The sequence below is a fragment of the Bombina bombina genome, chromosome 1, assembly GCF_027579735.1.
Source record: "Bombina bombina isolate aBomBom1 chromosome 1, aBomBom1.pri, whole genome shotgun sequence".
Classification (NCBI taxonomy): domain Eukaryota; kingdom Metazoa; phylum Chordata; class Amphibia; order Anura; family Bombinatoridae; genus Bombina; species Bombina bombina.
The window spans coordinates 1534309393-1534332377 of NC_069499.1; the positions used below are offsets into that span (position 1 = coordinate 1534309393).

The window sequence follows — 22985 nt, forward strand, 5'->3', positions numbered from 1 at the left end:
TTTGATAATTAGAAGGCCGCTAAATGCCACTGCGCACCACACGTGTATTATGTCCAGCAGTGAAGGGGTTAATTAGGGAGCATGTAGGGAGCTTTTTGGGGTAATTTTAGCTTTAGTGTAGTGTAGTAGACAACCCAAAGTATTGATCTAGGCCCATGTTGGTATATTTGACGCCACCATTTCACCGCCAAATGCGATCAAATTAAAAAAAATAGTCAACTTCTTCACAAACTTTAGGTTTCTCACTGAAATTATTTACAAACAGCTTGTGCAATTATGGCACAAATGGTTGTAAATGCTTCTCTGGGATCCCCTTTTTTCAGAAATAGCAGACATATATGGCTTTGGCATTGCTTTTTGGTAATTAGAAGGCCGCTAAATGCCGCTGCGCACCACATGTGTATTATGCTCAGCAGTGCAGGGGTTAATTAGGGAGCTTGTAGGGAGCTTGTAGGGTTAATTTTAGCTTTAGTGTAGTGTAGTAGACAACCCCAAGTATTGATCTAGGCCCATTTTGGTATATTTCATGCCCCCATTTCACCGCCAAATGCGATCAAATTAAAAAAAATAGTCAACTTTTTCACAAACTTTAGGTTTCTCACTGAAATTATTTACAAACAGCTTGTGCAATTATGGCACAAATGGTTGTAAATGCTTCTCTGGGATCCCCTTTGTTCAGAAATAGCAGACATATATGGCTTTGGCGTTGCTTTTTGGTAGTTAGAAGGCCACTAAATGCAACTGCGCACAACACATGAATTATGCCCAGCAGTGAAAGGGTTAATTAGGTAGCTTGTAGGGAGCTTGCAGGGTTAATTTTAGCTTTAGTGTAGAGATCAGCTTCCCACCTGACACATCAGACCCCCTGATCCCTCCCAAAGAGCTCTCTTCCCTCCCCCACCCCACAATTGTCCCCGCCATCTTAAGTACTGGCAGAAAGTCTGCCAGTACTAAAATAAAAGGTATCTTTATATATATATATATATATATATATATATATATATATATATATATATATATATATATTTATTTATTTAGCATATTTACATATGCTGTTGTGTAGGATCCCCCCCTTACCCCCCAACCTCCCTGACCCCCCCCCCCCAAAAACAGCTTCCTAACCCTCCCCCTCTGCCTTATTGGGGGCCATATTGGGTACTGGCAGCTGTCTGCCAGTACCCAGTTTGCAAATAAAATGGGTTTTTTTAATTTCATTTTTCTGTAGTGTAGCTTCCCCCTCCCCCCAAGACCAATCCCCCACCTGCTCCCAGATCACTTAGATTTCCAAGCACTAAATATTTTTCACCCCTTTCTCCCACTTATAAAAACATTTTTTTCTGTAGTGTAGCGGTTCCCACCGACTCCCTCCCTGTGCATGCGCCTGCCCGCCTCCTCCCGTGCACGCGCGCGCGATCCCGCCCCCGATCCCACCCCCCTCTCTGACAAGGACTGCATCGATGGCCGCCCACCCGCCTCCCACTTCAGCTCCCACCCACCAACGAATGCGGCCATCGATGCCCGGTGCAGAGAGGGCTACAGAGTGGCTCTCTCTGCACCGGAAGGGTAAAATTTGTTATTGCAGGATGCCTCGATATCGAGGCATCCTGCAATAACCGGAAAGCAGCTGGAAGCGATCAGGATCGCTTCCAGCTGCTTTCCAAACCGAGGACGTACGCCATACGTCCTCAGGGGTTAAAAAAAAAAACTAGAAATTTGACTGTTAAATAATAGCAGTCAGTTTCCTTCACACGTGTGCGTTTCAGGGCCTGCCAGGGCACAGTGTCACACCAGTGCAACTCATATCTGGTGTAACAGTAGTGTACATTAAAAAAAAACTAGAAATTTGACTGTGAAATAATAGCAGTCAGTTTCCTTCACGCGTGTGCGTTTCAGGGCCTGCCAGGGCACAGTGTCACACCAGTGCAACTCATATCTGGTGTAACAGTAGTGTACATTTAAAAAAAAACTAGAAATTTGACTGTGAAATAATAGCAGTCAATTTCCTTCACGCGTCTGCGTTTCAGGGCCTGCCAGGGCACAGTGTCACACCAGTGCAACTCATATCTGGTGTAACAGTAGTGTACATTAAAAAAAACACTAGAAATTTGACTGTGAAATAATAGCAGTCAGTTTCCTTCACACGTGTGCGTTTCAGGGCCTGCCAGGGCACAGTGTCACACCAGTGCAACTCATATCTGGTGTAACAGTAGTGTACATTTAAAAAAAAAAATTTTTTTTGACTGTAATAGATTGAATAGCAGTTAGTTGTCTGCAAGCGTGTGTCAGGCCTACAGCGTCTACTCTGCCATCTTCTGCTTGCACAGTGCCACTCATATCTGTTGTCACAGTGGCTTGCATGCATAGTACCACTAATCGGAAAAAAAAAATGACAGGCAGAGGCAGGCCACCCCGCAGGGGCCGTCGTGGTGCTGTGATTCCCTTTGGCCCTAGAATAATGCAGTAAGGTGCGTTAAACGGGAGTTTGGTCTGTCACTGTGAAGCGGGCGTAACCCTTATACTACCTGATCGATACAACATCATACCTGATGTTTTAAAGCAGGTTATTCCAAACAATTTGTTAATGTTAGGTGATTTATGCCCTTTATGGATTAAAACCAGACTCTGCATCAACTATGTAATTTTCCATGGGAGTTTTGCCATGGATCCCCCTCCGGCATGCCACAGTCCAGGTGTTAGTCCCTTTGAAACAACATTTCCATCACTATTGTGGCCAGAAAGAGTCCCTGTGGGTTTTAACATTCGCCTGCCTATTGAAGTCTATGGCGGTTCGCCCGGTTCGCCCATTCGCGAACATTTGCGGAAGTTTGCGTTCGCCGTTCGAGAACGCAAAATGTTATGTTCGCGACATCACTAATGATAACACATGAGCATTTAAGGCTGGAGAGAGGGGAGGGAGAGATGGGGAGGGATATAACTTTTTCCCTTTTTTTTTTCTCTACTCCTCCTTTTTTCTACCCCTCCCCCATTATCATTATTATCATTATTACTATTAGCTTAAGAGCAATAAGAAAATGTAGAGAATATCCGATCAAGAATTAGCAAACAAGATTGTAAGATTAGGAAACTAGAAAATGCAGAGAGAGAGGGTAACAGAAATAAGCATATGAATTAACAGAAACAGGGGTAAAAGACAAATTCTTATTAAACTTTTATTATGTATAAAGACAGTAACGCCTAAGGTATTATTTATACTAAATGAATAAAGTATATCCCTGTTAATGTGTTATTGTACATATATGAGTAAGAAGACGTCAGATGTTTAGACGCAACCTTTTGTTATGTATTAAGTATCCTGTATCTCTCTCTGTGAAATAAATATAAATTAAAAAAAAGAAGATGCCGTCTTATGGTTTTGTGCAACGTAAAAGAGCTAAATGCCCTTTTAAGGGCAATGCCCATCCAAATGCCTTTTTCAGGGCAATGGGGAGCTTAGGTTTATTTAGATAGGATTTTATTTGGGCGGTTGGTTGTGTGGGTGGTGGGTTTTACTGTTGGGGGTTGTTTGTATTTTTTTTACAGGTAAAAGAGCTGATTTCTTTTGGACAATGCCCCGCAAAAGGCCCTTTTAAGGGCTATTGGCAGTTTAGTGTAGGCTAGGTGTTTTTTTATTTTGGGGGGGCTGTTTTATTTTGATAGAATTAGATTAGGAGTAATTTGTTTTTATTTTTGATAATTTCTTTTTTTATTTTGTGTAATTTTAGTGTTTATTATTTTTTGTAATTTAGATAAATGTATTTTTTTAATTTAATTTATTTATTTATTTTTTTATTTTTTTAAATTGTAACAGTGATACCTCATTTTTTATTTATGCTCTCTAATATGCAGTCCCCTGTAGTCCTTAAAGGTCACTCATGGACCCAATTGCTCGAATAATACAATATAGGGGAGATAGTAAATGAAATAGTCTCTTTTGGGCCTTATTATCTATTCAAAACGTATCCACAAACAAAAGTACAGTAGAGGGTACTATCAAATAGGTAACAAGAGTCTAGCTGCCACCAACTACAAAGTTAAGTAAAGTTATTTGCTGGTTAGTGAGTCAGTATATAAAAAAAACAAATAATATCACCGCAAAATCCACTTTATACATTCACAGAGAGACAGGAAATTAACTTTGTATATGTCCCATTGAAGGCAAAACAGGGTGATGGTGTTAAGAGGCAAGGCAACATGTATATCTGCAGCCTTTTGCTATATTAATACATGCTAGTGATGCGTGACACTTGACAACACAAGAACAGCTAATTGCATAGCTATAGGCTATGGTATATACAACCTGACATTGAGTAATAAAGTGCTAGGTAAGGCTGTGGAAGTTCTGCAACAGATTCACCACATGGATAAGAGTGACAACTTAGGGACTATAATAGACTATTAGCTGGCATTTCCAGGGTTAATTATTACAAGACAACCTCCTCCTATTCCCATGCTGATGTAAACTCCATTTATGTGAAAGGTGAGCTGAGACCAGGGGGCCAGTAACTAAATTAATTCACACCAAACAGTACATGGATTTGCTATAAGAGAGACTAAGTTGGGGGCAAGCGGCATGAGATGTATTTTTCCCAGATGGATCGCTGCTCAGGGGTTTACACAGTGAGGAAACCTATGATGACTGCCTACTATAATAATTGTAGATAGTGTGAACTGATGTCTTAATATACAGGGTAATATCCCAACACCTAATCACCTACATTGCTAGCACGCATGCTCCATTACACACAGTAGGAGAGAGGGAATAGGTAAATGTTAAGTGTTCCTTGTATATTTTACCCCTTAAGCATGATCGGCTGCTGGTCCAGGATTCTTGTCCTTGCATTAGATGCATAAACTGTCAGACTAGTGCAATGTACTCGTGGAGTATTTGCAAGCCCTATTACCCTTACATGGACCTCCGGTCGCCAAATTAGGTCCTCCCGGGTCAAACAGGTGGCATAAGCTTCCTTCAGGCTCAAACCCTGATGCTCCGCAATTCGAGTCTTCTGGAGGTCGAACTAACTGAAGAACCATGACAGCCAGATACCGTGCTGGGAAGGGAACTGTGACACAATGACATCCAGGCTGTGCGTAATTAGATCTCAGTGGGAATAGCGTTAGCGCCCCTGCGTGTCCAATTACCTGGGGAGGAACATCAGCAGGGAATTTTGTAGGTCTGGATGATAACTTGTCCTGAGTCAACTTGAAGGAAGAGCGGCCCGCATTTTGGGAGCTCTTGGCATCTGCTAGGATTATATGGAGTCCCGCAACACTCTCCATGCTCTCGGCTGTAGCCTCTCCACACTCCGCCTCCGGCTTCACTGAGCCAGCCTCTGATATGGGTCCTACATAGGTGAGTAGCGGGCACTGGGGCACCGAAGCACCACAGTTTCCCTGCTGCGAAGAGGGTGACTCCATTGGGGTAGGATGGTCCGAAGCACAGCCACTGCTGCCATTAGGTTCCTTGTTCAGTGCCACATCAATTGCGATGAGGTAACCATCTAACAGGTGGCGTAGTTCCTCAAGAATAACTGTAGTAGACTCCATAGTAATCGTGTACAGGAGGTGTCAGACAATGAATTTAGCGCTCTAAGTAGTAAGGGCAATGTGTAGTAGGGAGCGGCTTCCTGTAATATTGCAGTTAGTTCAAAAAATAAGATTCCCTTTAGAGTGAGAACTGCGCATTCAAAGCACAGCTAGTTGTGGGGACGGAACTGAGGCTTCAAGTTTAGTGGAAGGCCTCAAATAGATAGTCCGGTACTGAGGGTAAATAAAACCACGCCACAATCTAAAACCCTATTTCTCAGATCTAGACGTCATCAGCCAAGCTTCTCCGCTGTGTTAAACAGGATATTACCAGAGATACTTTGTTAAATTGAGAAATAGCAAAGAAAGCTTGAGGAGCTGAAGCTCAGTGCGACCAGTAAGATGGCCGCCGCCCGGAAGTCCCTAATTTAATTTATTTAATTTTATTGTAATGTTAGTTTTTAGTGTAATTCAGGTTAGGTTTTATTTTACAGGTAAATTTGTATTTAGTTTAACTAGGTAGCTAGTAAATAGTTAATAACTATTTACTAACTAGTCTACCTAGTTAAAATAAATACAAACTTGCCTGTAAAATAAAAATAAACCCTAAGCTAGCTACAATGTAACTATTAGTTATATTGTAGCTAGCTTAGGGTTTATTTTACAGGTAAGTATTTAGTTTTAAATAGGAATTATTTAGTTATTAATAGTAGGTTTTATTTAGATTTATTTTAATTATGTTAAAGATAGGGGTGTTAGGGTTAGGGTTACTTTAGGGTTAGGGCTAGACTTAGGGTTAGGGGTTAATATATTTATTTAGTGTTAGTGATGTGGGAGGCCAGAGGTTTAGGGGTTAATAACTTTAGTATAGTGATGGCGGCAACATTGGGGGCGGCAGATTAGGGGTTAATAAGTGTAATGTAGGTGTCGGCGATGTCAGGGGCAGCAGATTAGGGGTGTTTAGATGTGGTTTATATGTTAGGGTGTTAGGTTTAAACATACATTTTCTTTCCCCATAGACATCAATGGGGCTGCGTTACGGAGCTTTATGCTCCGCGATTGCAGGTGTTAGGCTTTTTTTTTGCCGGCTCTCCCCATTGATGTTATTGCAAACATGTAATAGCAGCGCTATTAAAGGTGAGCGGTGGAAATAACTAAATAAAGTTATTAAAGAGCCACTCATAGCGCAAAACTCGTTATCTGGCTGTCAATTTGTTAATTGCTGACATGATACAACCCCCAGTGAGGATCTGAGTAGCTGCATTATTTAAAATGTGGGAGCAGTGAAAATATATCTAGCTATATTTCACCTGCAAGTGCAGAGAAAAATGTTAACACTAAAACAGTGATAACTTTTACTCTGATTGTTGTTCTGCATGATTACTGCTACCTAAGAAAATTAGTGTCTCTGCCACAAACTTCTTTTGCTCCAGTCTGTCACCTTGTGTCTAGGTAACATGCACAGATCGAGCAGAGTTACTGCTGCAGTCGGATGTGGAACAGGCGGAAATGGAACAGAATCCACTGGCAGATGGGGAAGGAGCGCCAGTTATGGAGGGGGAAATTAATTCTTCTTTGGAACAGGCTAATACTGCTGCACCATGTCACTGCTGCCAAGGGCTGATGACAATAAGGGCGGGGCGGATTTATTTTAGGTGGCTGCTTCTTCCACTACTGAATATTGTTATCCAACAAAATATCTAGCAACTTAAATGTTTTACTAGAAATTAAATATTACAGCCACATCAAGTTTTGGAATCTGGAAGCACTTTATTGGCACCTGCCCACCTGTGCTGTTGCTCCTCCAAGTTATAAAACTGTATTCCAACTACATGCACCTCCATTTTTCATGGTTTCTGCACTACCTGCCTGCTCTGCTGCCCATTTGTGCGGTTACTGATCTTCCTCTTACAGTTATAAAACTGTACTCCATATAACACCATGTGCTTTTGTGATTCACTGGGTGCCAGGGTCACCTACCTGCTTTTTTTTTTTTAATTAAAAACGTTGACCTGCCACTGCCTGCACTGATATCATGTGAGTGTGAAATGATGCTTCACTAGTGTCTCTGACTACAGGGGTTAGTGTTTCTGTTTTACCCATTGGTGTTTATGTGTGTGTGTGTATGTGTGTAACTGTGTGTGTATTTATGCATGTATGTGTATGTGTGTGTGTGTGTATGTATGTAACTGTGTGTGTATTTATGCATGTATGTGTATGTGTGTGTGTGTGTGTGTATGTGTGTAACTGTGTGTGTATTTATGCATGTATGTGTATGTGTGTGTGTGTGTGTGTGTGTATGTAACTGTGTGTGTATTTATGCATGTATGTGTGTGTGTGTGTGTATGTATGTAACTGTGTGTGTATTTATGCATGTATGTGTATGTGTGTGTGTGTGTGTGTGTGTATGTGTGTAACTGTGTGTGTATTTATGCGTGTGTGTGTATGTATTTAACTGTGTGTGTATTTATGCATGTATGTGTATGTGTGTGAGTGTATGTATGTAACTGTGTGTGTATTTATGCATGTATGTGTGTGTGTATGTATGTTTTTAACTGTGTGTGTGTGTATGTATGTAACTGTGTGTGTATTTATGCATGTATGTGTGTGTGTGTATGTATGTAACTGTGTGTGTATTTATGCATGTATGTGTGTGTGTGTGTATGTATGTTTGTAACTGTGTGTGTATTTATGCATGTATGTGTGTGTATGTATGTAACTGTGTGTGTATGCATGTATGTGTATGTGTGTGTGTATGTATGTAACTGTGTGTGTATTTATGCATGTATGTGTGTGTTTGTGTATGTATGTTTGTAACTGTGTGTGTATTTATGCATGTATGTGTGTGTGTGTGTATATGTATGTAAGTGTGTGTGTATTTATGCATGTATGTGTTTGTGTGTGTGTGTATGTATGTTTGTAACTGTGTGTGTATTTATGCATGTATGTGTATGTGTGTGTGTGTATGTATGTAACTGTGTGTGTATTTATGCATGTATGTGTGTGTGTATGTATGTTTTTAACTGTGTGTGTGTGTATGTATGTAACTGTGTGTGTATTTATGCATGTATGTGTATGTGTGTGTGTATGTATGTAACTGTGTGTGTATTTATGCATGTATGTGTGTGTGTGTGTGTATGTATGTTTGTAACTGTGTGTGTATTTATGCATGTATGTGTGTGTATGTATGTAACTGTGTGCGTATGCATGTATGTGTATGTGTGTGTGTATGTATGTAACTGTGTGTGTATTTATGCATGTATGTGTGTGTGTGTGTATGTATGTTTGTAACTGTGTGTGTATTTATGCATGTATGTGTGTGTGTGTGTGTGTATATGTATGTAAGTGTGTGTGTATTTATGCATGCATGTGTTTGTGTGTGTGTGTATGTATGTTTGTAACTGTGTGTGTATTTATGCATGTATGTGTGTGTGTGTATGTATGTAACTGTGTGTGTATTTATTTATGCATGTATGTGTGTGTGTATGTATGTTTGTAACTGTGTGTGTATTTATGCATGTATGTGTGTGTGTATATGTATGTTTGTAACTGTGTGTGTATTTATGCATGTATGTGTATGTGTGTGTGTGAATGTATGTAACTGTGTGTGTATTTATGCATGTATGTGTGTGTGTGTATGTATGTAACTGTGTGTGTATTTATGCATGTATGTGTGTGTGTGTGTGTATGTATGTTTGTAACTGTGTGTGTATTTATGCATGTATATGTGTGTGTGTGTATGTATGTTTGTAACTGTGTGTGTATTTATGCATGTATGTGTGTGTGTGTGTATGTATGTGACTGTGTGTGTATTTATGCATGTATGTGTGTGTGTGTGTATGTTTGTAACTGTGTGTGTATTTATGCATGTATGTGTGTGTGTGTATGTATGTGACTGTGTGTGTATTTATGCATGTATGTGTGTGTGTGTATGTATGTTTGTAACTGTGTGTGTATTTATGCATGTATGTGTGTGTGTGTGTGTGTGTATGTGACTGTGTGTGTATTTATGCATGTATGTGTGTGTGTGTGTATGTTTGTGGAACCAGACCTTGTTACTACAGCATGGGGGGCGGGGTTAAACAGTGTCACTATACAGTACCACTATGTACAGTACGGGGGGGCTGGACCATGTCACTGACTACTGTGGTCACTATATAAAGTACTGGGGTGGATAGGGTCAGGTCAGCCATCTCACCAGCAGATTACAGACTGTGTCAGTAACTCACTATATACAGTACTGGTGGGTTAAACAGTGTCACTATATACAGTAATAGGGGGTCAGACCATCTCACAGACTGTGGGCACAGGGTACCTCCTTTTGCAGACATGTAATCTGATTCACATTTTTTTTCTGTGTTAAATGTATATAAAAACAAAATATATGTAACAAATTCAACTTTTTTTTGGGGGGGGGGGCAGGGGGGCACTTCTTAGATTCTTGCACCTGGGCCCTGTGGTTTCTAGTTATGCCTCTGGGGGGATATTTATTAAAGGTCTGGTGGACCTGATCCGACAGTGTGGATCAGGTCCGCCAGACCTCGCTGAATGCGGAGAACAATACGCTCTCTGTATTCAGCATTGCACCAGCAGCTCTTGTGAGCTGCTGGTGCAACGCCACCCCCTGCAGATTCGCAGCCAATCGGCCGCCAGCAGGGAGGGGTCAATCAACCCGATCATACTCGATCGGGTTGATTTTCGTCGATTCCTGTCCGCCTGCTCAAAGCAGATGGACAGGGTTATGGAGCAGTGGCCCTCAAACTCCATCCAGAGCTTAATAAATGGGCCCCTGGTGTCATTTTAAGGTGTTTCAGTTGAAGTTAGTAAAGAAAAAGAAAAATGCAGTCAGTTAATTTAAGTTAGTAAATTAAGGTTGTGTCCCTTAAATCATTATGCAATGCATCCTGTAGTTAATAACATATTTGACACTAATATGTGTGATGTTTTCTCTGCTGCTTTAGAGGAGATTACCGATCTCTCCGAGCAACTTGCTGAAGTTGGAAAAAATCTCCATGAGCTCCAGAAATCAAAGAAAAAGCTGGAAATGGAGAAAGAAGAAATGCAGGGAGCGTATGAAGAAGCTGAAGCGGCCCTGGAGGTGAGATTCTGATATAAGAGGAAAATAGCGAATCATAACTGGGGTCTGAACAGCCTTAAATTAACAATAAATCAAAATGAAACGTTCATGATTTAGATAGAACATTCAATTTTAAACAACTCTCCAATTTACTTCTATTATCAAAGTTGCTTTATTCTCATGACATCTTGGGCGCAATCAAATATACGGTGCAGGTTTCGGCGCAAGTGTGGGAACCTGCGTCGTCCGTAATTTCACCTCGCACATCGGGGTATTACAAAAACACCGCCGGCAGTTCATAAAGTGCCGTAAGTCTGATAAACTAGCGATGTCCAGAAATGAGCGTAAAGACAAATTTCTGGAGTCGCCAGTGACTTACGGCACTTTCAAAACTGCCGGCACCTAAGAAAAGTAAAGAAAATAACAAATCTCCCGTAAAAGTCTAACACACCTCCCAAAAATAGGCCCGACACGTAAAACCCCTATATCCGCAATCCCCCCCTCTCATTACTAATAATAAATGTATTAACCCCTAGACCGACAACCCCCCACAACACAATATGCCTATTTAAACTATTAACCACTATATCTGCCATCAAACCCACACCGCAAGTAATAACTAAATTATTAACCCCTAAATCAGCCAACCCCAACATCGAAAACTACCTATTAAAACTATTAACCCCTAATCCGCCATTAACCCACAACGCAATAAACCTAATAAATTATTAACCCCTAAACTGCCATAACCCACAACGCAATAAACCTAACCCCTAACCTAACCTAACCCCCCCTAACCTAACCCCCCCTAACCTAACCCCCCCAACCTAACCCCCCCAAACCTAACCCGCCCTAACCTAACCCCCCTAACCTAACCCCCTCTAAATAAACTAAAATTACCTAATTTACAAAATACTAAAGTTACCATTAAATCTAAAAAAAATTACACTACTTCTAAAATACAAATAAACTAAGTATAAATTAACCCCTTAATGACCGAGGACGTGCAGGGTACGTCCTCAAAAAAAAGGCAGTTAACGCCTGAGGACGTACCCTGCACGTCCTCGGTGTGGAAAGCAGCTGGAAGCGATCCTGCTCGCTTCCAGCTGCTTTCCGGTTATTGCAGTGATGCCTCGATATGGAAGCATCCTGCAATAACCTTACATGGCCATCCGATGCAGAGAGAGCCACTCTGTGGCCCTCTCTGCACCGGACATCGATGGCCAGTATCGTTGGTGGGTGGGAGCCGACTTGGGAGGCGGGTGGGCGGCCATCGGTGTGTCCTGTGAGATCAAGGGGGGCGGAATCGGAGGCGGGATGTTATGGGGTGCGCGCGTGCACGGAGGTTGGCGGGCGGGTGCGTGCACGGGGCGGGAGCGGGTGGGAACCGCTACACTACGGAAAATAGTGTTAAGAAAAAAATGAAAAAATGCCCAAATCTTGTTTGTGCAAAAGCACAAAAAGAGATCGCGGAGGGGTGGGGGTTGGTTTTGTATGGGGGGAAGCTACACTACAGAAAATGTTAATAAAAATTAAAAAAAAAACATGTTTTCTTCTAAAATGGGTACTGGCAGACAGCTGCCAGTACCCAAGATGGCACAGATTAAGTTAGAGTGGGAGGGTTATAGTGCTGTTTGGGGGGGATCAGTGAGGTTGGGGGCTAAGGGGGGGGATAGTACACAGCAGCATATCTAAATATGCTTTAAAAAAAAAACACAAAAAAACAACAAATATAGCTTTTATTTTAGTACTGGCAGACTTTCTGCCAGTACTTAAGATGGCAGGGACAATTCTGGGGTGGGGGAGGGAAGAGAGCTGTTTGGGAGGGATCAGGGGGTCTGATGTTTCAGGTGGGAGGCTGAGCTCTACACAAAATGTGATATTAACCCTGCAAGCTCCCTGCAAGCTACCTAATTAACCCCTTCACTGCTAGCCATAATACACGTGTGATGCGCAGCGGCATTTAGCGGCCTTCTAAATACCAAAAAGCAACGCCAAAGCCATATATGTCTGCTATTTCTGAACAAAGGGGATCCCAGAGAAGCATTTACAACCATTTGTGCCATAACTGCACAAGCTGTTTGTAAATGATTTCAGTGAGAAACCTAAAATTGTGAAAAATTTAACGTTTTTTTTTATTTGATCGCATTTGGCGGTGAAATGGTGGCATGAAATATACCAAAATGGGCCTAGATCAATACTTGGGGTTGTCTACTACACTACACTAAAGCTAAAATTACCCCAAAAAGCTCCCTACATGCTCCCTAATTAACCCCTTCACTGCTGGGCATAATACACGTGTCGTGCTCAGTGGCATTTAGTGGCCTTCTAATTACCAAAAAGCAACACCAAAGCCATATAAGTATGCTATTTATGAACAAAGGGGATCCCAGAGAAGAATTTACAACCATTTGTGCCATAATTTCACAAGCTGTTTGTAAATAATTTCAGTGAGAAACCTAAAGTTTGGGAAAAAAATTGTGAAAAAATGAACAATTTTTTTTATTTGATCGCATTTGGCGGTGAAATGGTGGCATGAAATATACCAAAATGGGCCTAGATCAATACTTTGGGTTGTCTACTAAAAAAAAATATATACATGTCAATGGATATTCAGAGATTCCTGAAAGGTATCAGTGTTCTAATGTAACTAGCGCTAATTTTGAAAAATAATGGTTTGGAAATAGCAAAGTGCTACTTGTATTTATGGCCCTATAACTTGCAAAAAAAGCAAAGAACATGTAAACATTGGGTATTTCTAAACTCAGGACAAAATTTAGAAACTATTTAGCATAGGTGTTTTTTGGTGGTTGTAGATATGTAACAGATTTTGGGGGTCAAAGTTAGAAAAAGTGTATTTTGTTTCAATTTTTCCTCATATTTTATAATTTTTTTATAGTAAATTATAATGGTATCTTTAGAAAGTCCATTTAATGGCGAGAAAAACGGTATATAATATGCGTGGGCACAGTAAATGAGTAAGAGGAAAATTACAGCTAAACACAAACACTGCAAAACTGTAAAAATAGCCTTGGTCCCAAACGGACAGAAAATGGAAAAGTGCTGTGGTCATTAAGGGGTTAAAGGGGCAGTCTAACCAAAATTCAGGAGTTGACTGTCCCTTTAAGCAAGAATTACAGAAAATAAAAAAAATCTAAGATTACAGAAAATAAAAAATAAAATTACAAAATGTTAAATAAATTACACCTAATCCCTATGAAAATAAAAAAGCCCCCCAAAATAAAAACACCCCCTAATCTAATCAACTACCAGTAGCCCTTAAAAGGACTTTTTGCAGGGCATTGCCCCAAGATAATCAGCTCTTTTGCAAAAAAAAATACACACAGCCCCCCCTACCAGTAACCCCCCCACCCACCAAACCGCCCCAAAAAAATACCAACACTAAAAACGCTAAACTACCCATTGCCCTGAAAAGGGCATTTGTTGGGCATTGCCCTTAAAAGGGCATTCAGCTCTTTTGCTGCCCACCCTATCTAAATAAAATAAATCCCCCCAAAAACCGCTTAAAAAACCCTACGTCTAAGCCCCAAGTGGTTCTCACCTGTCCTGAAGTTCAGTGGAGAAGGTTCTGTTCCAGGCGGTGAAGTCTTCTTCCAAGCGGCGACCTCTTCTTTCTTCCAGGAACCAGCCGGCGTGGAGCGGAGGGCGGAGTTGAAGAACGGCGACGCTGGAACTGAAGACTGGCGACTCTGGAACTGAAGACCGGTGACCGCCGAGCCTCTTCATACGATCTCCGCTGTACACTGAATAGGAATTCAAGGTACGCGATTAAAAATGGCGTCCCTTGAATTCCTATTGGCTGATTTGAGCCTTCAAATTCAAATCAGCCAATCGGATGAGAGCTACTGAAATCCTATTGGCTGTTCAAATCAGCCAATAGGATAAGAGCTACTGAAATACAGAGAATACAGAGAATGAAGCAAATGTTATAGTAAAATAACATGCACTGTCTGTATCATAAAAGGTTAATTTTGGCTTTACTGTACTTTTAATATTTGAATGTTTTTAACATAACTCGCATGACTTACATTTTTATATAACATATAACATAATAACATGTTTCAGTGTAACGGACCCCACAGGTGTTTACATTTATTATTGCAGGAAGGTCTTGTGCAGAAAAGCCCCATGCTCTCTAGTGATTTCATTTCTTCACATTTGAGGTTGCACAGTGGTTAAAAAGCAAAGGTCTTACGACTGCTGCTTCTTGTCGTAGGGTAAATAGGATTGCGTAAGGATTGCGTACCACAAGGGCTAGAAAGCAGACTACGCTGCTGGATACATTGTGACCAATGCATATACAGTGTTTGTATACATGTGTGTGTGTGTGTGTGTCCCTAGCTATTATTATTATTATTAATTTATAGTGATGTCGCGAATAGTTCGCCGGCGAATAGTTCGCGGCAAACATAGCATGTTCGCGTTCGCCGTGGACGGCGAACATATGCGATGTTCGATCCGCCCCCTATTCCTCATTATTGAGTAAACTTTGACCCTATACCTCACAGTCAGCAGACACATTCCAGCCAATCAGCAGCAGACCCTCCCTACCAGACCCTCCCACCTCCTGGACAGCATCCATTTTTGATTCATTCGGAAGCTGCATTCTTAGTGAGAGGAGGGACAGTGTAGCTGCTGCTGATTTAATAGGGAAATCGATAGCTAGGCTAGTGTATTCAGTGTCCACTACAGTCCTGAAGGACTCATCTGATCTCTGCTGTAAGGACAGCACCCCAAAAAGCCCTTTTTAGGGCTAGAACATCAGTCTGCTTTTTTGTTTTTCCTGTGTAATCTAATTGCAGTTGCCTGCCTGCCAGCGTGTGTGTCAGGCTCACAGCGTATACTGTGCCCACTTGCCCAGTGCCACCACTCATATCTGGTGTAACAGTAGTGTACATTTAAAAAAAACAACACTTTTTTGACTGTGAAATAATAGCAGACAGCTGCCAGTACCCAAGATGGCCACCAATAAGGCAGATGGGGAGGGTTAGAGAGCTGTTTTGGGGGGGATCAGGGAGGTTGGGGGCTAAGGGGGAATGCTACACCACAGCATATGTAAATATGCTAAAAAAAAATAAAAAAAATAAAAAACCTTTTATTTTACTACCTAATTAACCCCTTCACTGCTAGCCATAATACACGTGTGATGAGCAGCAGCATTTAGCGGCCTTCTAATTACCAGAAAGCAACGCCAAAGTCATATATGTCTGCTATTTCTGAACAAAGGGGATCCCAGAGAAGCATTTACAACCATTTGTGCCATAATTGCATAAGTTGTTTGTAAATAATTTCAGTGAGAAACCTAAAATTGCAAAAAAAATTGTTTTTGTTTAATTTGATCGCATTTGGCGGTGAAATGGTGGCATGAAATATACCAAAATGGGCCTAGATCAATACTTTGGGTTGTCTACTACACTACACTTAAGCTAAAATTAACTCTACAAGCTCCCTACATGCTCCCTAATTAACCCCTTCACTGCTGGGCATAAAACACGTGTGGTGCGCAGTGGCATTTAGCAGCCTTCTAATTACCAAAAAGCAATGCCAAAGCCATATAAGTCTGCTATTTCTGAACAAAGGGGATCCCAGAGAAGCATTTACAACCATTTATGCCATAATTGCATAAGTTGTTTGTAAATAATTTCTGTGAGAAACCTAAAGTTTGTGAAAAAGTGAACAATTTTTTTTTTATTTGATAGCATTTGGCGGTGAAATGGTGGCATTAAATATACCAAAATGGGCCTAGATCAATACTTTTGGTTGTCTACTACACTACACTTAAGCTAAAATTATCTCTACAAGCTGCCTACATGCTCCCTAATTAACCGCTTCATTGCTGGGCATAAAACACGTGTGGTGCGCAGTGGCATTTAGCAGCCTTCTAATTACCAAAAAGCAACGCCAAAGCCATATACGTCTGCTATTTCTGAACAAAGGGGATCCCAGAGAAGCATTTACAACCATTTATGCCTTAATTGCATAAGTTGTTTGTAAATAATTTCTGTGAGAAACCTAAAGTTTGTGAAAAAGTGAACAATTTTTTTTTATTTGATCGCATTTGGCGGTGAAATGGTGGCATTAAATATACCAAAATGGGCCTAGATCAATACTTTGGGTTGTCTACTACACTACACTTAAGCTAAAATTAACTCTACAAGCTGCCTACATGCTCCCTAATTAACCCCTTCACTGCTGGGCATAAAACATGTGTGGTGCGCAGTGGCATTTAGCAGACAGCCTTCTAATTACCAAAAAGCAACGCCAAAGCCATATAAGTCTGCTATAATAGCATGTCTGGCACACAGTGTTGGGGCAAGGGTCCATCTGACCACTGATACCTGGTCTGCAAAGCATGGTCAGGGCAGGTATATCACCTACACTGCGCACAGTGAAGCGGGCGTAACCCTTACACTACCTGATCGATACAACATCATACCTGATGTTTTAAAGCACGTTATTCCAAACAATTTAGGAATGTTAGGTGATTTCCTTCATTCTTCAGTCGCCGTCAGATGGAAGAGGATGCTCCGCGTCGGATGTCTTCAAGATGGACCCGCTCCGCTCCGGATGGAAGAAGATAGAAGATGCCGCCTGGATGAAGACTTCTGCCGGTCTGGATGTCCTCTTCTGGCTGGATCGGATGAAGACTTCTGCCCCTCTGGACGTCCACTTGTGCCCGGCTGGGTGAAGACGGCTCAAGGTAGGGTGATCTTCAAGGGGGTAGTGTTAGGTTTTTTTAAGGGTGGATTGGGTGGGTTTTAGAGTAGGATTGGGTGCGTGGGTGGTGGGTTTTAATGTTGGGGGTGGAGTATTGTATTTTTTACAGGTAAAAGAGCTGATTACTTTGGGGCAATGCCCCGCAAAAGGCCCTTTTAAGGGCTATTTGTAATTTAGTATAGGGTAGGGAATTTTATTATTTTGGGGGGCTTTTTTATTTTATTAGAGGGATTAGATTAGGTGTAATTAGTTTAAAAAAATTGTAATTCTTTTTTTATTTTCTGTAATTTAGTGTTTTTTATTTTGTACTTTAGTTTATTTAATTTAATTGTATTTAATTGTAGTTAATTGTAGGTAATTTATGTAATTAATTTAATGATAGTGTAGTGTCTGGTGCAATTGTAACTTAGGTTAGGTTTTATTTTACAGGTATATATTTATTTTAACTAGGAAGTTATTAAATAGTTAATAACTATTTAATAATTATTCTACCTAGTTAAAATAAATACAAAGTTGCCTGTAAAATAAATATAAATCCTAAGCTAGCTACAATGTAACTATTAGTTATATTGTAGCTAGCTTAGGGTTTATTTTATAGGTAAGTATTTAGTTTTCAATAGGATTAATTTATTTAATTGTAGTAAATTTATTTCGTTTTATTTAAATTATATTTAAGTTAGGGGGAGGTTAGACTAAGGGTTAGACTTAGGTTTAGGGGTTAATAAATTTAATATAGTAGCGGCGACGTTAGGGGCGGCAGATTAGGGGTTAATAAATGTAGGTCGGTGTCGGCGATGTTAGGGACGACAGATTAGGGGTTAATAAAATTTAACTAGTGTTTGCGAGGCGGTAGTGCGGCGGTTTAGGGGTGAATATATTTATTACAGTGGCGGTGATGTCCGGTCGGCAGATTAGGGGTTAAACATTTTAGTTAAGTGTTTCCGATGTGGGGGGGGGGGGGGGGCTCGGTTTAAGGGTTAATAGGTAGTTTATGGGTGTTAGTGTACTTTTTAGCACTTTAGTTAAGAGTTTTATGTTACGGCGTTAGCCCATAAAACTCTTAACTACTGACTTTTAAATGCGGTAGGAGTTTGGACAAGAGAGGCTGTACCGCTCACTTTTTCAAGCAATCATAATACTGGTGTTAGGGAAATCCCATTAAAAAGATAGGATACGCAATTGACGTAAGGGGATTTGCAGTATGCGAAAATCGCGGGAAAAAAGTGAGCGGTACACCTGTACCTGCCTGGCTCGTAATACCAGCGGGCGTTAAAAATCAGCGTTGGGACCCCTCAACGCTGCTTTTTAAGGCTAATGCAAGACTCGTAATCTAGCCGAATGAGTAGCCAAACCAACCCCAAGGCGACCACTTGTGCCATTTGATTTCAAAAGACTCAACCAGCTCTGAAAACAGTGAATTACCATACAATATACATTCGGCTAGATTACGAGTCTTGTGTTAGCCTTAAAAAGCAGCGTTGAGAGGTCCCAACTCTGCTTTTTAACGCCTGCTGGTATTACGAGTCAGGCAGGTACAGGTGTACCACTCACTTTTTTCCGCGATTTTCGCATACCGCAAATCCCCTTATGTCAATTACGTATCCTATCTTTTTAATGGGATTTTCCTAACGCCGGTATTACGATTGCAGAAAAAAGTGAGCGGTAGACCCTCTCCTGTCCAGACTCCTACCGCATTTAAAAGTCAGTAGTTAAGAGTTTTATATGCTAACGCCGCCCCACATCGGAAACACTTAACTAAAATGTTTAACCCCTAATCTGCCGACCGGACATCGCTGCCACTTTATTAAATATATTAACCCCTAAACCGCCGCACTCCCGCCTCACAAACACTAGTTAAATTTTATTAACCCCTAATCTGCCGTTCCTAACATCGCCGACACCTACCTACATTTATTAACCTCTAATCTGCCGCCCACAACGTCGCCTCTACTATATTAAATTTATTAACCCTTAAACCTAAGTCTAACCCTAAGTCTAACCCCCCTAACTTAAATATAATTTAAAGACACAAAATAAAATTACTACTATTAGATAAATTAATCCTATTTAAAACTAAATACTTACCAATAAAATAAACCCTAAGCTAGCTACAATATAACTAATAGTTACATTGTAGCTAGCTTAGGATTTATATTTATTTTACAGGCAACTTTGTATTTATTTTAACTAGGTAGAATAGTTATTAAATAGTTATTAACTATTTAATAACTTCCTAGTTAAAATAAGTACAAATTTACCTGTAACATAAATCCTAACCTAAATTACAATTACACCTAACACTACACTATCATTAAATTAATTACATAAATTACCTACAATTAGCTACAATTAACTACAATTAAATTAAATAAACTAAAGTACAAATAAAACAAAACACTAAATTACAGAAAATAAAAAAAGAATTACATTTTTTTTAAACTAATTACACCTAATCTAATCACCCTAATAAAATAAAAAAGCCCCCCAAAATAATACAATTCCCTACCCTACACTAAATTACAAATAGCCCTTAAAAGGGCCTTTTGCGGGGCATTTCCCCAAAGTAATGAGCTCTTTTACCTGTAAAAAAAAATGCAATACCCCCCAACATTAAAACCCACCACCCACACACCCAACCCTACTCTAAAACACACCCAATCCCCCCTTAAAAAAACCTAACACTACCCCCTTGAAGATCACCCTACCTTGAGCCGTCTTCACCCAGCCGGGCACAAGTGAACGTCCAGAGGGGCAGAAGTCTTCATCTGATCTGGCCAGAAGAGGACATCCAGACCGGCAGAAGTCTTCATCCAGGCGGCATCTTCTATCTTCTTCCATCCGGAGCGGAGCGAGTCCATCTTGAAGACATCCGACGTGGAGCATCCTCTTCCATCCAACAGCGACTGAAGAATAAAGGTTCCTTTAAGTGACGTCATCCAAGATGGCGTCCCTTCAATTTCAATTGGCTGATAGAATCCTATCAGCCAATCGGAATTAAGGTAGGAAAAATCCTATTGGCTGATATAATCAGCCAGTAGGATTGAAGTTCAATCCTATTGGCTGATCGAATCAGCCAATAGGATTAAGCTTGCATTCTATTGGCTGTTCCAATCAGCCAATAGAATGCAAGCTCAATTCTATTGGCTGATTGCATCAGCCAATAGGATTTTTCCTAGCTTAATTCAGATTGGCTGATAGAATTCTATCAGCCAATCAGAATTGAAGGGACGCCATCTTGGATGACGTCACTTAAAGGAACCTTCATTCTTCAGTCGCCGTCGGATGGAAGAGGATGCTCCGCGTCGGATGTCTTCAAGATGGACCCACTCCGCTCCGGATGGAAGAAGATAGAAGATGATGCCTGGATAAAGACTTCTGATGCTTGGAGGACCTCTTCTGGCCGGATCGGATGAAGACTTCTGCCCCTCTGGACGTCCACTTGTGCCCGGCTGGGTGAAGACGTCTCAAGGTAGGGTGATCTTCAAGGGGGTAGTGTTAGGTTTTTTTAAGGGGGGATTGGTGGGTTTTAGAGTAGGGTTGGGTGTGTGGGTGGTGGGTTTTAATGTTGGTGGGGTATTGTATTTTTATTTACAGGTAAGAGCTGATTACTTTGGGGCAATGCCCCGCAAAAGGCCCTTTTAAGGGCTGTTTGTAATTTAGTGTAGGGTAGGGAATTTTATTATTTTGGGGGGCTTTTTTATTTTATTAGGGGGATTAGATTAGGTGTAATTAGTTTAAAAAAAATTTAATTCTTTTTTTTTTCTGTAATTTAGTGTTTGTTTTTTTTGTACTTTGGTTTATTTAATTTAATTGTAGTTAATTGTAGGTAATTTATGTAATTAATTTAATGATAGTGTAGTGTTAGGTGTAATTGTTATTTAGGTTAGGATTTTTTTTACAGGTAAATTTGTACTTATTTTAACTAGGAAGTTATTAAATAGTTAATAACTATTTAATAACTTTTCTACCTAGTTAAAATAAATACAAAGTTGCCTGTAAAATAAATATAAGCCCTAAGCTAGATACAATGTAAATATTAGTTATATTGTAGCTAGCTTATGGTTTATTTTATCAGTAAATATTTAGTTTTAAATAGGAATAATTTAATTAATTATAGTAAATTTATTTAGATGTATTTAAATTATATTTAAGTTAGGGGGGTGTTAGGGTTAGGGTTAGACTTAGGTTTAGGGGTTAATAAATGTATTATGTTGGCGGTGGCAGATTAATGGTTAATACATTTAATATAGTTGCGGCAACGTTGGGGGGGCAGATTAGGGGTTAATAAATATAATTTAGGGTTCGGCGATGTTGGGGGCAGTAGAATAGGGGTTCATAGGGATAATGTAGGTGGCGGCGGTGTCCGGAGCGGCAGATTAGGGGTTAATAATATAATGTAGGTGGCGACGATGTTGGGGTGGCAGATTAGGGGTTAATAAGTGTAAGATTAGGGGTGTTTAGACTCAGGGTTCATGTTAGGGTGTTAGGTGCAGACATAACTTGTTTTTCCCTATAGGAAACAATGGGGCTGCGTTAGGAGCTGAACACTGCTTTTTTGCAGATGTTAGCTTTTTTTTCTGCCAGCTCAGCCCCATTGTTTCCTATGGGGAAATCGTGCACGAGCACGTTTAGCCAGCTCACCGCTACCATAAGCAGCGCTGGTATTACAGTGAGATGTGGAGCTAAATTTTGCTCAACGCTCACTTTTCTGAGGCTAACACCGGCTTGAAGAAAACCTGTAATGCCAGCGTTGTCTTAAGTGAGCGGTTAGAAAAAAAGGCTCGTTAGTACCGCACAGCCTTACCGACAAAAACTCGTAATCTAGCCGATAGTGATTCTCTGTTTGTTGTCCTGTGACTTGATGACTGGAGCTACCACACATGCGTGGCATCTCTATAAACATGCAGGAAATATAAATGGGGCAAGCAGCTGTCTTTTATTAGACTGAACCACCCAGTTGGTGATTAGAATTGAAAAGAAGTTGCCAAATTGTAAGGTAAAAAAAATCTGCACATTATTGTAAGAGATATCATATTTATGGTACCTGAGATAAATCTATACCTTAAAGAATAGGAATATAACCACATAGGTGTAGGGTGATACTTTTGGGGGTTGCAACATGGCACCTCTGTAGAACTGCTTATCACCATTTTATACTATCTATTGCAGCCTTAGGAACAATTACTTTAAGAAGTAGGAGAAGCAAATTAATAGAAGACCTTCAGTAATCCACTGAGGAAATGTTATATACTTCTTCTTTTATTTAAATTGAAGAGCAATACCTAGACTGCTTGGCAGGCAATTTACTAAAATGAATAATGCACTATGGTTGCTTTTTCCCTGTATTTTGTGTTTTTGTGCACATTTATCCTGAGTCCCAAGTCATGCCAATAAAATGATTAATTCACACAAAAGTCTAAAATCTTGTATGCTTACAAAAGACCGTGGGGCCTATCTATCAAGCTCCGTATGGAGCTTGAAGGCCCGTGTATCTGGTGAGCCTTCAGGCTCGCCAGAAACACCAGTTATGAAGAAGCGGTCTAAAGATCGCTGCTCCATAACCTGTCCACCTGCTCTGAGGAGGCGGACAGACATCGCCGCAGTTCAACCCGATCGGGTTGATTGACACCCCCCTGTTAGCAGCCGA

The 22985-nt window shown here is 40.5% G+C and overlaps 1 protein-coding gene across 1 annotated transcript in view; it reads left to right on the forward strand.

Annotated features, from left to right (window-relative positions):
• LOC128666882 (myosin-16-like) overlaps window positions 1-22985 on the forward strand; it is a 357676-nt gene that overhangs the window by 152910 nt on the left and 181781 nt on the right. The window contains exon 9 of the mRNA XM_053721692.1: window positions 10485-10621. Coding sequence (XP_053577667.1) covers window positions 10485-10621 — 137 coding nt within the window. The remainder of the gene's footprint in view (window positions 1-10484; window positions 10622-22985) is intronic.